At 32.0% G+C, this 12,641-nt stretch overlaps 1 protein-coding gene across 1 annotated transcript; it reads left to right on the top strand.

Moving 5' to 3' along the window:
* Positions 1 to 3,808: 3,808 nt before the first annotated feature.
* LOC144547616 (RNA polymerase II transcriptional coactivator KELP-like) lies at positions 3,809 to 5,549 on the top strand. The gene is made up of 3 exons (XM_078296306.1): positions 3,809 to 4,260; positions 4,393 to 4,498; positions 5,298 to 5,549. The coding sequence occupies exons 1-3, from the start codon at positions 3,877 to 3,879 to the stop codon at positions 5,390 to 5,392; spliced, it is 585 nt and encodes a 194-aa protein (XP_078152432.1). The 5' UTR covers positions 3,809 to 3,876; the 3' UTR covers positions 5,393 to 5,549.
* The last annotated feature ends 7,092 nt before the right edge of the window (positions 5,550 to 12,641 follow it).

Raw genomic sequence — 12,641 nt, 5'->3', positions numbered from 1 at the left:
TATTATTATTGTTATTATTTAAGGAAGTCTCTATTTATATTAATGGCATTTATTATTCTTACTTAGAATTAGGAGGAGGGGATATTTTAAGGCGCGGCAAAGCATAAACGCGCGTCCGTGTGGTCCCCACAATGAGAAAGAGGACACGTCACTACCGCAGAAAGCAAAAAGCGATCAACCAAAGGATCCATCTTCCTTAGATGACAAGAAATTCACAGAAATTATTAATCTGCAATCTGAATATTCGTCTGTTTATAAAATGAGCGGTTGTTATTTTGAGACCAATAATCTAGGGTAGAAACTAGAGAGTGTTTTTTTCTTTTCTTTTTGTGTCTAATTTACTCTTCTAATTATGAAAGAAACTTAATAAAATCTCGTATTATATATGTAGAAGGAAACTATTAAATGCTATTGAAATACAAGAATGACTTAAATTATTTTTTTTCATTTAATCTTTTTATGGTTACATTTATATTTTGAGAATTGAAATTAAATAGCCAGGTTATTGCATAAATTGAACGAATCGAACAAAAAAAAAGTAACTTTACAGAAAGAAAAAAAAGATGCATTTTGTTGTAGATAGTGAAAAAATTATCTCTGTAAAAAATGTGATTCCCTATTTATAAAATTTAGATGTCAAAGTCTAGCATCACATAATTAATTTTATTGATATCTTCTGCCACAATTTTTTTTATTGATATCCTGAGTGTACTGTTAAAAAAGAGAAGGTAATATTTTTTTTTTTTGATAAAAGTGGTTGCCCACCTGTTTTATTATGAAACTAAAGTAATTGTTCAGACAAATAATGTCTTAGTTAAAGTTTCAAAAGGTAGTAAGAAAGAAAGTTCATTACAAAACATGACAGCAACAACAACTAAACAAAAACTACAGAAAATAAAATTTAGCAACAAAACATAACACAAATATACTAGCTATATAGTAGAAGTAACCGATGTAGTAGAACCCGACTCTGAATCAGAAGGAGAGTGTGAAGGCATTTGATGGTAACACGGAAAACAAAAATTTCGGACACATAAAACATTATTCATCGTTAACAAAGTATGTAGGTTTATGGATAGTGTTAGCTTATGTACACAAATTATATTGTACGATATGCACTATATTTTATTTTTGTTAATCATATGCATTGTATTTCTTACACTTTATTGTATATTGTGCACTATTTTTTAATATTTTATCTTAATTATTACTGCTGAAGCAAAGCGAGACATTTCGCTAGTATTTATCAACATATCATTGCAACCACGTGATGATATGGTCACATGTATTTAATTGTTTTGTATCATTGTAGTTGTGTGATATGATCACTTGTATTAAACATTGTGTATGCCAATATTTCATCATAGATATGTGATACAATCATATATATATTTTATTTTTTGTGTGCCAATATTTCATCGTAGTTGTGTGATATTATCCCATGTATTTAACTATTTGTTTGTGGTATCTCATTTTTTAGCATGCTCCATGACTCTTTGTCATCATTTTTTATTTAATGTGATATACATTTTTCGTAAATATATAAATAACTTTAACCATTTGATAAAATTAATTTCACACAATACCAACCATTTATCTATTATAATTCAATATTGGGGAAATCAACCGCATAGAACTATTTATAGCATTATATTGAAGTTTAAATTGGGGTAAAATTTGATAAAAATGGAAAAATTATCTTTTATCATAGACAATTACATAAGATATCGTGCATCACTATTATCTGATAAACATTATTTTAAGCTATAATTTCATGTTATAATAAGTTATAACATGTAACTAAAATTCATAAAATAACTTGTGAACCATCTAGCTAAAATTCAACTCACTAAATTAGATTTGTTTTACTTCTTTTAAATTAAAAACATGTAATTTTTTTCTTACTAATGAAAAGTAGGACTTGGCTCCTATATATTTTTCTGGAAAAAAATAAGAGTCTTATTTACTATGTATGTATTAGTGTAGATATGGTTTATTTTAAGGTGGTACAAATATTAGAGATACTATTTTAGGAGCAGCATGACTTAAGATCGTGCATTTGCAAGAAGTTTTGCAGAAGCTCTTGTTATAAAACAAAAAAGGAAACAAAAGAAATAACAAATGATAGATTGCATCTTTTAAAATTGAATCAAACAAGTTAAAGGATCTTCCCATTAAAATCAACATTGTTTTTGGATGATTAACATTTTTATGTTGCAGCTTTCTGCTTTTGCACAATAGCCCTTGAAATGTTGAAAAACCCTTTATTTATAATAAAATCTCTATCAATAAGCCTATTTTTTCCTTTGACTTGATAATTGTCAGTTATTTTGACTTAATAAAACTTAATTTTCATTTTTATTTAAATATGTGCATAAAACTAAATAAAATTAAGAAATAAAAAAAATGGTTAAAATGAACTATGGTCAGTCAGGCATGCCAGAACATGTAATGGTATTAGTCAAGTAAATTAACCCCAGTAAAATTAGCCAAAGACTTATGGGGTCAATTTTTTGAAAGATCAAGGACCAATTCGGTTCTTTTTGAAAGAGCTAATTTCTTCCTTTTTTTTATTTCAAGCCATTTTTCATCCTTTCCTCACACAGGCCCAATTTTGTTCTTTATAAGAGAAATAAGAGAAATCCCAATAACTAAACTTTTTCTTCCAAAAGAACAGCCATGTAAGCGGATTGTACTGTAATGTGTTCTAAATTGTATTAAACTAGAGTTAATTTTAAAAGGGTTCCTTTCCAATTTGCTACATAACTAGAGTTACTAGTTCTCCACTGATCTGTAACCTTTTCCTTTTTGTAAATTTTTAGAATCACGCAAAAATCTTTTCACTGGATTATTCAGTGTTCTTGATCATTAATTTCCTCGGAAAAATCAATTGAGATTTGAGAGCAAGTGTTAAGTCAATTTGTATGGTCTGCACGTTTTTTTTTTTTTTTTTTTGCTGAAAACCCGCAAGTAGTTTATAGAAAACATTACAAAGTAGCTGTTGCATAAGATTAGATAACTAGTGTCTATGAAAAACATACTGCTAAATAAAACAAAAAACGCACAGGGATATATGCATCCTGTGGACGCAAATTGATCATCCTTGCTTGATTAGAGTGATAAGAGCCTAGCTATAGTATCCTCTGTACGCATATCACAGCCAAGAAGGTACTGAATCCAAACTAGACTGGAAACTAAATTGATCGGATAAGAACAATCACTCATCAACTGAACAGATACTGAATCAAATCAGACTGAAAACTAAATTAACCAGTTCAGAACAGTCACCTCGAAGCAGAAAAAGAAGAAGAAGAGGCGGAAAGCAACACGGTTATTTTTAATCTCATCTGATAGTGAAATGCAATGAAATGAACAAATGCAAAGCTTGTTAGGATTATTCAAAATCAGGAGCCCTCTGAAATTTTGGGTCCATTTAGGCCCACTTTCCAAATTAAAGAATTACTAGTAACTCGGCGTGTTACACAATTGGTGCCGTAATCTGAAAAAGAATTTTAAGGGAAAAAAAAAATCCAATAAATTACATTATTTATTCCCCTTGACAACCCATTAGCTAATGGCCATTAACTGATTCGACCCGGTAAATTTGCTCAAAATCCGCATCTCAGATGGGGCCTAAACTGGGTTTACACTTCTCTTCCTCTCTTCACTTGTGCGCCGAGTTTGCTCCTTTTTGGGCTTAATCTAGTAGCTAAACAGTAAGAGAAGTAAGAAAAAAAATGGTTTTCAGTGAAATGAAACGGGCAATACCCTTTTATCAAAAAGAAAAAAAGGAAGGGTTAAACACGATACCTAATTCGGCGCAATTGAATTGTAGAAAGAGCGAGAAAAGAGAGAAGAGACGAGAGGAGAGGAGAAATGGCAAGCGATGGCGCTGAGACCGAGAAGAGAATAGAGGAGACGGTGCTAAATATTCTCAAGGAATCCGACATGGAGTCTATGACGGAGTCCAAGGTGCGCGCCGAGGCATCCAAGCGGCTCGGGCTCGATCTGTCCGTATCGCACCGCAAGAAGTTCGTACGAAGAGTGGTCGAGTCGTTTCTTGCCTCCCCGCCGACCGACGCCGGAGGTGAGGAGGCGGAGGAAGAGGAGAAACCGAACCAAGCGAATGAGGGGGAGGGGGAGGGAGAGGGTGAGGAGGTGGAAGAAGAAGAGGAAGAGGATGAGGATGAGGATGACAAGCGGGGCTCAGGGAAGAGAGAGTATGAGCGTGATGACAGTGGTGATCCAATCATTTGTGCTGTATGTTGAATTTCATTCTCTTGTTAGATTTCTATTTTTGAACTATATTTTTAGCTTTGGAAAGGAAGAAAATAAATTACAACATGATGATTTATTCATTTAATTTTTAATTTTTATTTTTTATGGATGCAGCTATCTAGTAAAAGGAGGGTTACAATACAGGAGTTTAGAGGGAAGACACTTGTTTCTATTCGTGAGTTCTATGAAAAGGATGGCAAGCAGCTTCCTTCCTCTAAAGGTATTTCTTAATTGAATTTATAATTTATTCACTCGTAAAATCTGCATCAAGGAGTTGACCATGTTATTTTTAATCCAGAGGTAATGCAGTTGTGAACTGGTGCATCAAATAAGCATTATTGAAAAGTTCCCTCTTCCTTTATTGCTCGAATAGTGGTAAATGTGCATATTTAGTGTTTAAGTGTGTGTTCCTGGCTCTTTAGATAAGTCTACCTTCCTATCATTGGACATGCTTGGTGTTGGAATTATTTAATTCTAAGATAATGTATGATGGAATTATTCAGTTTAATTATAAAAAATAAGAAGGGAACAGTTGCTATGTATTTTGGTGTCCAATTTGGTCCAGTTTTATAACTTTCACCAGTGGAAAATTAAATGAGCACGAATAGTATCTATTTTGGTCCCCTTTCTATATTCTTTAAAGCTATAAGAATTCAATGCACCAAAATATTTCAAAATCAAATCTTCTAATTAGTTGAGGTCCTACAGAAAGAGGCTGAAATCTGGTAGATAATTCCATGCACTTAATTAAGGTCATAGAGAGTACATATAATTGTTTTTATTTGTCACTCAAAGCTGGTTTTGAAGTAGGCAATATTTGGCACCAGGATCATTGGGATCAGAATTTAATGAAAAAGCAAAAGGAACAGCAATAAGTGGATAACTGAAGAAACAAATTAATGTGCTACCAAGTTGCACTGAATCATGTTCATGGTGTAGATACAGGACTTGCCAATTCCAACTATATACTTCATAGTTTAAACTAATAGATTCTGCCTCTTGTCTTTTGAAACAAACAGGGGTAAGCCTGACAGTGGAACAATGGGAGGCGTTTCGAAATGCAGTGCCGCGCATTGAAGATGCCATTAAACAACTTGGAGGCTCAATTGATTGATTCGAACATCCACCACCACAAAACCTCTCTTTACATCAAGCCCTTCCTAACATTTTGTAATCAGTTAATGTACATTACACCTTGATCTGTTCAAGGACTTAGTTTATAGCTCGTAGTCATGATCATGAATCATCTTTTGGTGTAGTTTGATTACTTGATCGTGTTATTCGCTCTGATGATCCATGTTTTATTATCGTATTCTCTAATCGTCTTTGAAATACACAATTATGTAAGAGGCTGGGTTGTGCAGTTTGGGCTGTTTTTAGAATACTCATAATGCTGTCCAGATTATATGACATCTAGTTGGTTTCAGTCTGACTGAATCTATTGCTTGCTCTGGAATGCTTGTGATTATATGACCATTTTCCAATGCAACTTACTACGTTGGGGTGGTGCTAAAAGATGGTGGCTTGATCGTGATTTGCATTGACTCGTTTGCTAACAGCTCGCTCGTTACTGGGTTGAGCTGTTAATGAGTCAACTCGTCATTTGTTTGATTCAAAATAAATGAGTTCAAGCTGGGGTCTAGTTTGCTCACCAGTTTGTGAGCAAACTTGACTAGGCATCAATTTGTGAATCTGTGTGTGTGCATTTTATACTGCCCAACTCGATATAAAATGTTTGTAGAATTTATTTTCTTCTTAAAACAAGATTAAACCAAATCCAACGAGTCAGCTCGATTTTAGCTCCGACTCCTAAAGTTAGTTTGTTTGTGACTCGGACGACCAACTCGTGATGAGTTCAAGCTAAGATACCTAGGCTGTATTTGTGTTTTTGATATGTTCTTATTTGCTTTGGAGTGGGCCTTGATACCAGGGCCATATTTGAGTTGACTTGGATGAGCCAACTCGTGACGAGTTCAAGCTGAAATTTCAGTTCGGACTTCTAAAATCAGCTCTTGTGACTCGAACGAACCAACTGTTAATAAGTTCAAGTTAGACCTAACTCGTTGCCACCCTTACTACGTAGTTTACCTAATTATGTAATTAGATCTACTAAACTTCGAGTTGGTCTGTATTTGTGTTGAGCCAACTGTGGTTCTATATCAAGTCAAAGAGTTGAGATAATTGTGTCAAAATGGCCTTGAATTGGACTCTTTTGGGTTTGGATCAGTTGGATTCAGTTGATGTTAAAGTTAATTTCGTATTGTCATTAGTTACTTTCTAGCTTTTATTTATGAGGGTTTAGTCTTTCTGGGTTTAGTAGGGATTTGAATTATGGTCAGATTTAGGACATTAAATTTCAATTTTTCAAATTATTTATGATCCGTTATTATTTGCTTTGGGATGGGCCTTGATACCTGGGCCGTATTTATACACCTCTTTTTGCACCAACTGAATTTTTTTATTTAAACGTGTAGATAGCAAAGACCAACAAATTTCCTGTTGTATATACTGCCATTTGATATGTTAGGCAGAGGTTGATAGCTTACATCTGCGAAAACACTATTGTTTATACCTTCATGTTAAAAAGACTATCCTATTATCAACTGCAAAATTTATTTTTCGAAGAAGTTTATTTTTTACATATCAAGACTATTTTACTAACTTAAGTTAAATGGTAGAAAAGAAAATCGTCTCTATTTTTTCTAAGATAAAATTGGCAACTAGTTGTAAATCTTAGATAGGCTGAGAACTGGAATTTGGTCTAATGGCAAAGACAATGCTCTCTGTGTGGGAAGTCGCAGGTTCGAAATTCAAAATAGACAATTCTTTGTGAATATTTGGTGGGCATTTACTAAAAAAAAAGGGTTCTTAGATAGGCCCCCGTTCCATCAGATTTATTGACTGAGGCTTAATTACCTCAGTAGCAATTTAAAGAACACTATATTGATCAATGAAATCTAAAATGTGCATTTGAAACAAAATAAAACAAAATCTGCTTAAAAGAGCATCAGAGAATTCAATACTGGCCGAGGTATATATACTAATTAATCCACTAGAGGGGTGGAAAATTTTCCACCATTAATTGCTGTTCTCGTGTTTAGAGATTTAAAAAGAGGATGTTCTACAAGTTCCGTATATAAGTAGCACGGATCTCAATGTATTTATATTCGTCCGATTCACATTGCTGGTTATGATCTCGTGTCAAAATTCAGAACTGGTGTAAAGTCTGATGATTGATTATATCTTTTCAATAATTAAATGTTGAAACCTCCATGCTTTTAATTAGCCAGAACTTGTTTAGAGAGACACGCATCCAATTATTCCCTGTTCATTTGTTGAACCATATTATAATGCAAAGAAACAGAAAACAATTTGATAAGTTTGATTCCCCTCTTGCTCTTGTGACAGTGCTATCTGTTGTTTCCATCTTCGTCACTCAGCTGAGCATGAGATAAGAGCATCAGCGCTTCCACTAGTCACCCTGTTGTCTCTAAACAAAGTATAAATATAAAATGAGGAGGATTCAAATGCCTCCATTTTTATGCCTCCAGTATGTCTTCATTTTTTAAAACTTTAATAACTCAAAATTTAAAACCTAAAAGTCAAAATAAAACCGTTAGATGTGATCTATGTTATTTTCTCTATGTGCTCATAAAAAATTATCACATTTCAATTTTATTTTTATGTGAATCAATAAGTTTAAAAATCAACGTTTAGAAGTCATCCAAATTAGTGCGTTTTTTACAAACTCTTGATGACAATCAAAATAAAATTGAAACGTCATAATTGTTTACATGTGCATAGATAAAATGATATAGATTATATTCAACGGTTTTATTTTGACTTTTAAATTTTAAATTATTAAAGTTTTTAAAAATAAAGATATAATGAAAACACAAAAAATTGAGGCATTTGAAACCTCATATAAAATTATCCCAATTTGCAAATTTAAATGGGTTGTAGTTTATAAAATTGCAAGGACAGCGCATCCACGAGGGTCACGTTTTGTGCGTGCCCAGCAATATAGCAGTGCACTTTATGCTTAAAACGAAATTGTAGAGACAATGCTTCATGCATGATTACAATGTTACGATGACAGTACATACCGAGTATTTATTTATCATCTTCCAAAAAAATATGGCATGATTTCCGTGAAAATTTTATTTTACCGGAGAAGAATCTGCATCTCATCGACGCAGATAAAAGCTAGCTCAGAGAATTTTGAAAATTTGAAAATGTAAAAGTTCAGATTTTTAAATAGAGTATGAAGTAGTATATTTTGTTTTGATCGGCAAGCTGGACTCGTGGTTTCAAAATTTTACAATTTCTATTCTCAAAATTTAATTTGGGGACACATATAATAAAAAAAATTAATTTGGGGACTTTTTTGAACATAAACAATTAGCGGAGGCTGCACAAAATTGATGGACTCTCTACACTAAAATTGTTTACAATAACATAAAGTCGATATGAATTAATTTGTACCTGCCATAATTTAATATGTTTTAAAGTTTTAAACGATTCTTTCTCATCTATGAAATGTCAAATTAATTATAAATTGTCATGAACTATATGTCGCGTTAATGGCACCTGATATGAAATACCCCACAGCCAAGAGCCAAGATATGTACTTGAAATAAATTAAATTGCTCTTTCAATCTCAAGGACACATGCTTGTAACATTAGGATTGTGATTGCTCTTATTTTCAGAATTTGATTCAATGATAAATAGATTAATTCAATCTTGACAGGCACTGTCAAGCTCTCTCTAAAAAAAAGATAAATAGATTGATTCGGCCCAACTAAACAGAACATTTCAACCTGGGCAACCAAACATACTTGACTCGGATCAATTTTTATTATTTTTATTATTTTTTTAAAGAGTAAGGCTGCGGTGCTATGGGTTGCATAGAGGGTCTCTATGCAACGCCTCAATATTCGAGTTTTCAAAATTCTAACGGTCGATCCGAACCGTTCAACATGATCTCCATATGAATATGTACTTGCAAACCAAATTTTACATTTTAAAAAAAAATTTACTATTTTTTTAGATAGGTAGAAAATCAAATATCTGAATGATGCATAATTTTTTTACGGCCGCACTATTACTCTCTTTTATATATTATCTGATATATAAGAATGAGATCACTTAATAATGATTATTTTAACAATAGTAATAAATTTTTAAAAAAAATATCAAATAAAATTGTAATTTAAAAAGTAACTTTGTAGATATGCTATTGGACACAGAGAAAGACGGATAGTCTAACAATCAAGTTTCATGCAATTTAATATAATTTAATATTGCTTTGATGATTATTAAATCCGAACCGTTAAAATTTGAAGTCACTTGATGTCCAGTAAAACATCCCAAATTTCATCATATTTTGTAAATATAATGTGTATAATATAAATTATGTCTATAGTGTTGGATTCAATGTAAATTTTATTTTGAAAACAATTATCAAATTATCAAAATAAATAATTTTTAAATAACCCCTCCTGTGTATGGTAGGACTCTGGTCTTTTACAATTTTATTTGCTTCTATTTTCTTATCTTTCATACGAATTATATATTTTTATCCAATAAAGAACGGCATAAATCGGAGAAGAGAGAGAGTTAACGGAGAAGTGTTGTGATAAATTTAATAACAATTTGGATAGTTAAATATTAAAGTAAAATAATATTAAGTTAAAAATATAATACGATGTGTATACGAGACACTGTGCTTAAGCGTATTTCATCTCATTGTGCAAGATGGAACCGCAATTTTGATAATTCGAAGTTGTCGTTCCTTAAACACGCCATATAAGTAATTGACAATAACTCCACAATACTCGATATAAGTCAGAATTTGATAATTGAGATAAAAAAAAAATGATGCGAGAGAGTAAAGGAAATGGATATTTCTCTTTTCTCGTTTTCTCGGATACAAAACAGAGAGAGAGAAGATCTAATCAGATAGAATTGAATTAGGAAAACTAAAAGGTGTGTTAAAAGAAAACAAAAAACTAAGTTGCTTTTATAGATATAGCCTCTAATTAATATAGAATTAAATTAAGAAAAGAAACACAATAATGCAGTGATTGAAATGTGTGTTAAAAGAATATTTATGAATAATCAAAATATTAACGGTCTTTAACCAAGCGCTCTTTGGACATTCATTTCAATTGATTCTAATCAATGGTTTAAAAGCGATTATAGCGGTATAGCGGGACGGTTAAAAAAATAAGCGATTGTACTAAGTAGCTAGCTATATATCGCCTATAGTGCCATATCTTTTAGATAACGAAAAAGCTATAGCACAGCTATAGCTAGCTATTTAGAACACTGATTCTAATAGAAAACTGATCATAAAATAGTAACGGAATTCAATAATTAGGAAATTTGGTTTTTCTAATTTAACCCATAAGTTATCAGATATTACAAATGATGATATAATTTTGAGTTTTCAAATTTTAGATTTCAACAAGAAGTACAAGAGAGAAGTCGGACACGGAGAGGAGGTCGACGCAGAAAAAATAATTTTTTTTTTGAAAAAACCGCACTATATATAGGAGTGGTTTTTGTTAAAAGGGAATTGAAAAAATTTACTTCTTTCATATGAAATTATATTGGGAAAATTGGTTATTTGCCATTCCAAAACCTTCAAATTTGAAAAATGTCATTCCGAAATTTGAAATTGTAATAATGCCACTCTATACTTCATTAATTTTTAATTTTGCCACTACAAAAAATTAATGACTAAAATACACTCCCTTTTTCTCCTCTTCTTCTTCTCCTGCCTCCTCTTATTATTTATATTCTCCTTCCATGACCATAGTCATGTCGAAAATGAGAAAAAGAAACTCTCAAATTATAAAGCCGAAAATTGAAAAAGAAGCTTCCCTTTGATTTGTTAGCAACATCTTATATTGCCATGGTAGTTGGTTTTTGAATGCATGCTGGGAGCTTTATATCATTTCCCAGGTGTTCACAAAACAGTAGGCAAAATAAGGTAAGGCTAAGGTGCTATGGATTGCATAGCGACCTACGGTGCTATGATTCAATATTTGAGTTTTTAAAATCCAAACGGTCGATCCGAACGTTCATCTTGTTCTTCATATTAATATGTGTTTGGAGACCAAATTTTATATTTTTTGGAAGTTTCTTACTATTTTTTTAAATAGGTAGAAAATCAAATATCTGAATGGTGCAGAATTTTTTAGATCAACTGATTTTCTACCTATCTAAAAAAATACTAGAAAATTTCAAAAAAATGTAAAATTTGGTCTCCAAACACATATTAATATGAAGAACAAGATGAACGGTTCGGATCAACCGTTTGGATTTTAAAAACTCGAATATTGAGCCGTAGCACCGTAGGTCTCTATGCAACCCATAGCACCTTAGCCTTATCCAAATTTAAAAAGACCAAAATTTCTAAGTACATCAAAGTGTACAAACTACCAAGAAGCTGCAACTTGGCAACAAATTGTGGTTTTCTCTAAATGGTCCAGGGTACAAATTGCTCCTAAAATTTGGCACAGGTCTAATTTTACACGTCTTTCCAACAACGTTGAACTCAATCTAGAAATGGTTCTGACAAACACTCAATAATTTCCAGATGACAATGAAATCTGCCTCAATAGTTTAAGCTTTTGATTTTATTCCAATCAATTAAGTCGTAATAGGAAAAGCTATCAATTAAAGCTAGTTAAAAAATAATTTCTCCAGGAGACTACACAGCCATATGAAGGTCTGTTTTGTGTAATAATGTAGTCACCTGAGCAAGAAGCAATTGGTCTAAAACAAAACAAACAGTGCAACCTGACCAGTAATGAACAGTTGTCCACACACTGATCCGAACATGGGAGGAGAATATAAAGAAGAAGGGGAGGTAGGAGAAGAAGGAAGGGTATTTTAGCTATTAATTTTTTTAAGTGACAAAATTAAAACTTAATAAAATTTAGAGAGACATTATTACAATTCAAATTGGGGAGTGCTATTTTGAGGGTATTACAATATTGAGCAGTGAGAGAAATATTTGTCACCAAATATCTATTTTATCCTTCTATTCTCTTTTTTCATTATCTATTTCAATTAATACAAAGTTAACAAAGGAAACAATTAATAAAGGAAGATCTCACAGAAAAAAAATATATATGTCCGAATCTCAGAAAAAATTGATAAAGTGAATCAAGAAAGGTATTAATGTGCCGTATTTAGAAATTCACCATGCTAGGTTCTGCTCAAGTTATACTAATGCAATTTTTACAGTAGACAAAATTTGATGAAATTAATATTTTATTCACAACATTTAGAATATTTTTTTTAATCATTAAATCCCTTAGGCAATCCTTTCATTTGAACTAGTAATTTA

The sequence above is a fragment of the Carex rostrata genome, chromosome 31 (genome assembly GCF_964058835.1).
Source record: "Carex rostrata chromosome 31, lpCarRost1.2, whole genome shotgun sequence".
Classification (NCBI taxonomy): Eukaryota; Viridiplantae; Streptophyta; class Magnoliopsida; order Poales; family Cyperaceae; genus Carex; species Carex rostrata.
Note: the sequence above shows the minus strand (reverse complement) of the source record. Positions and strands in the feature narration are given on the sequence as shown.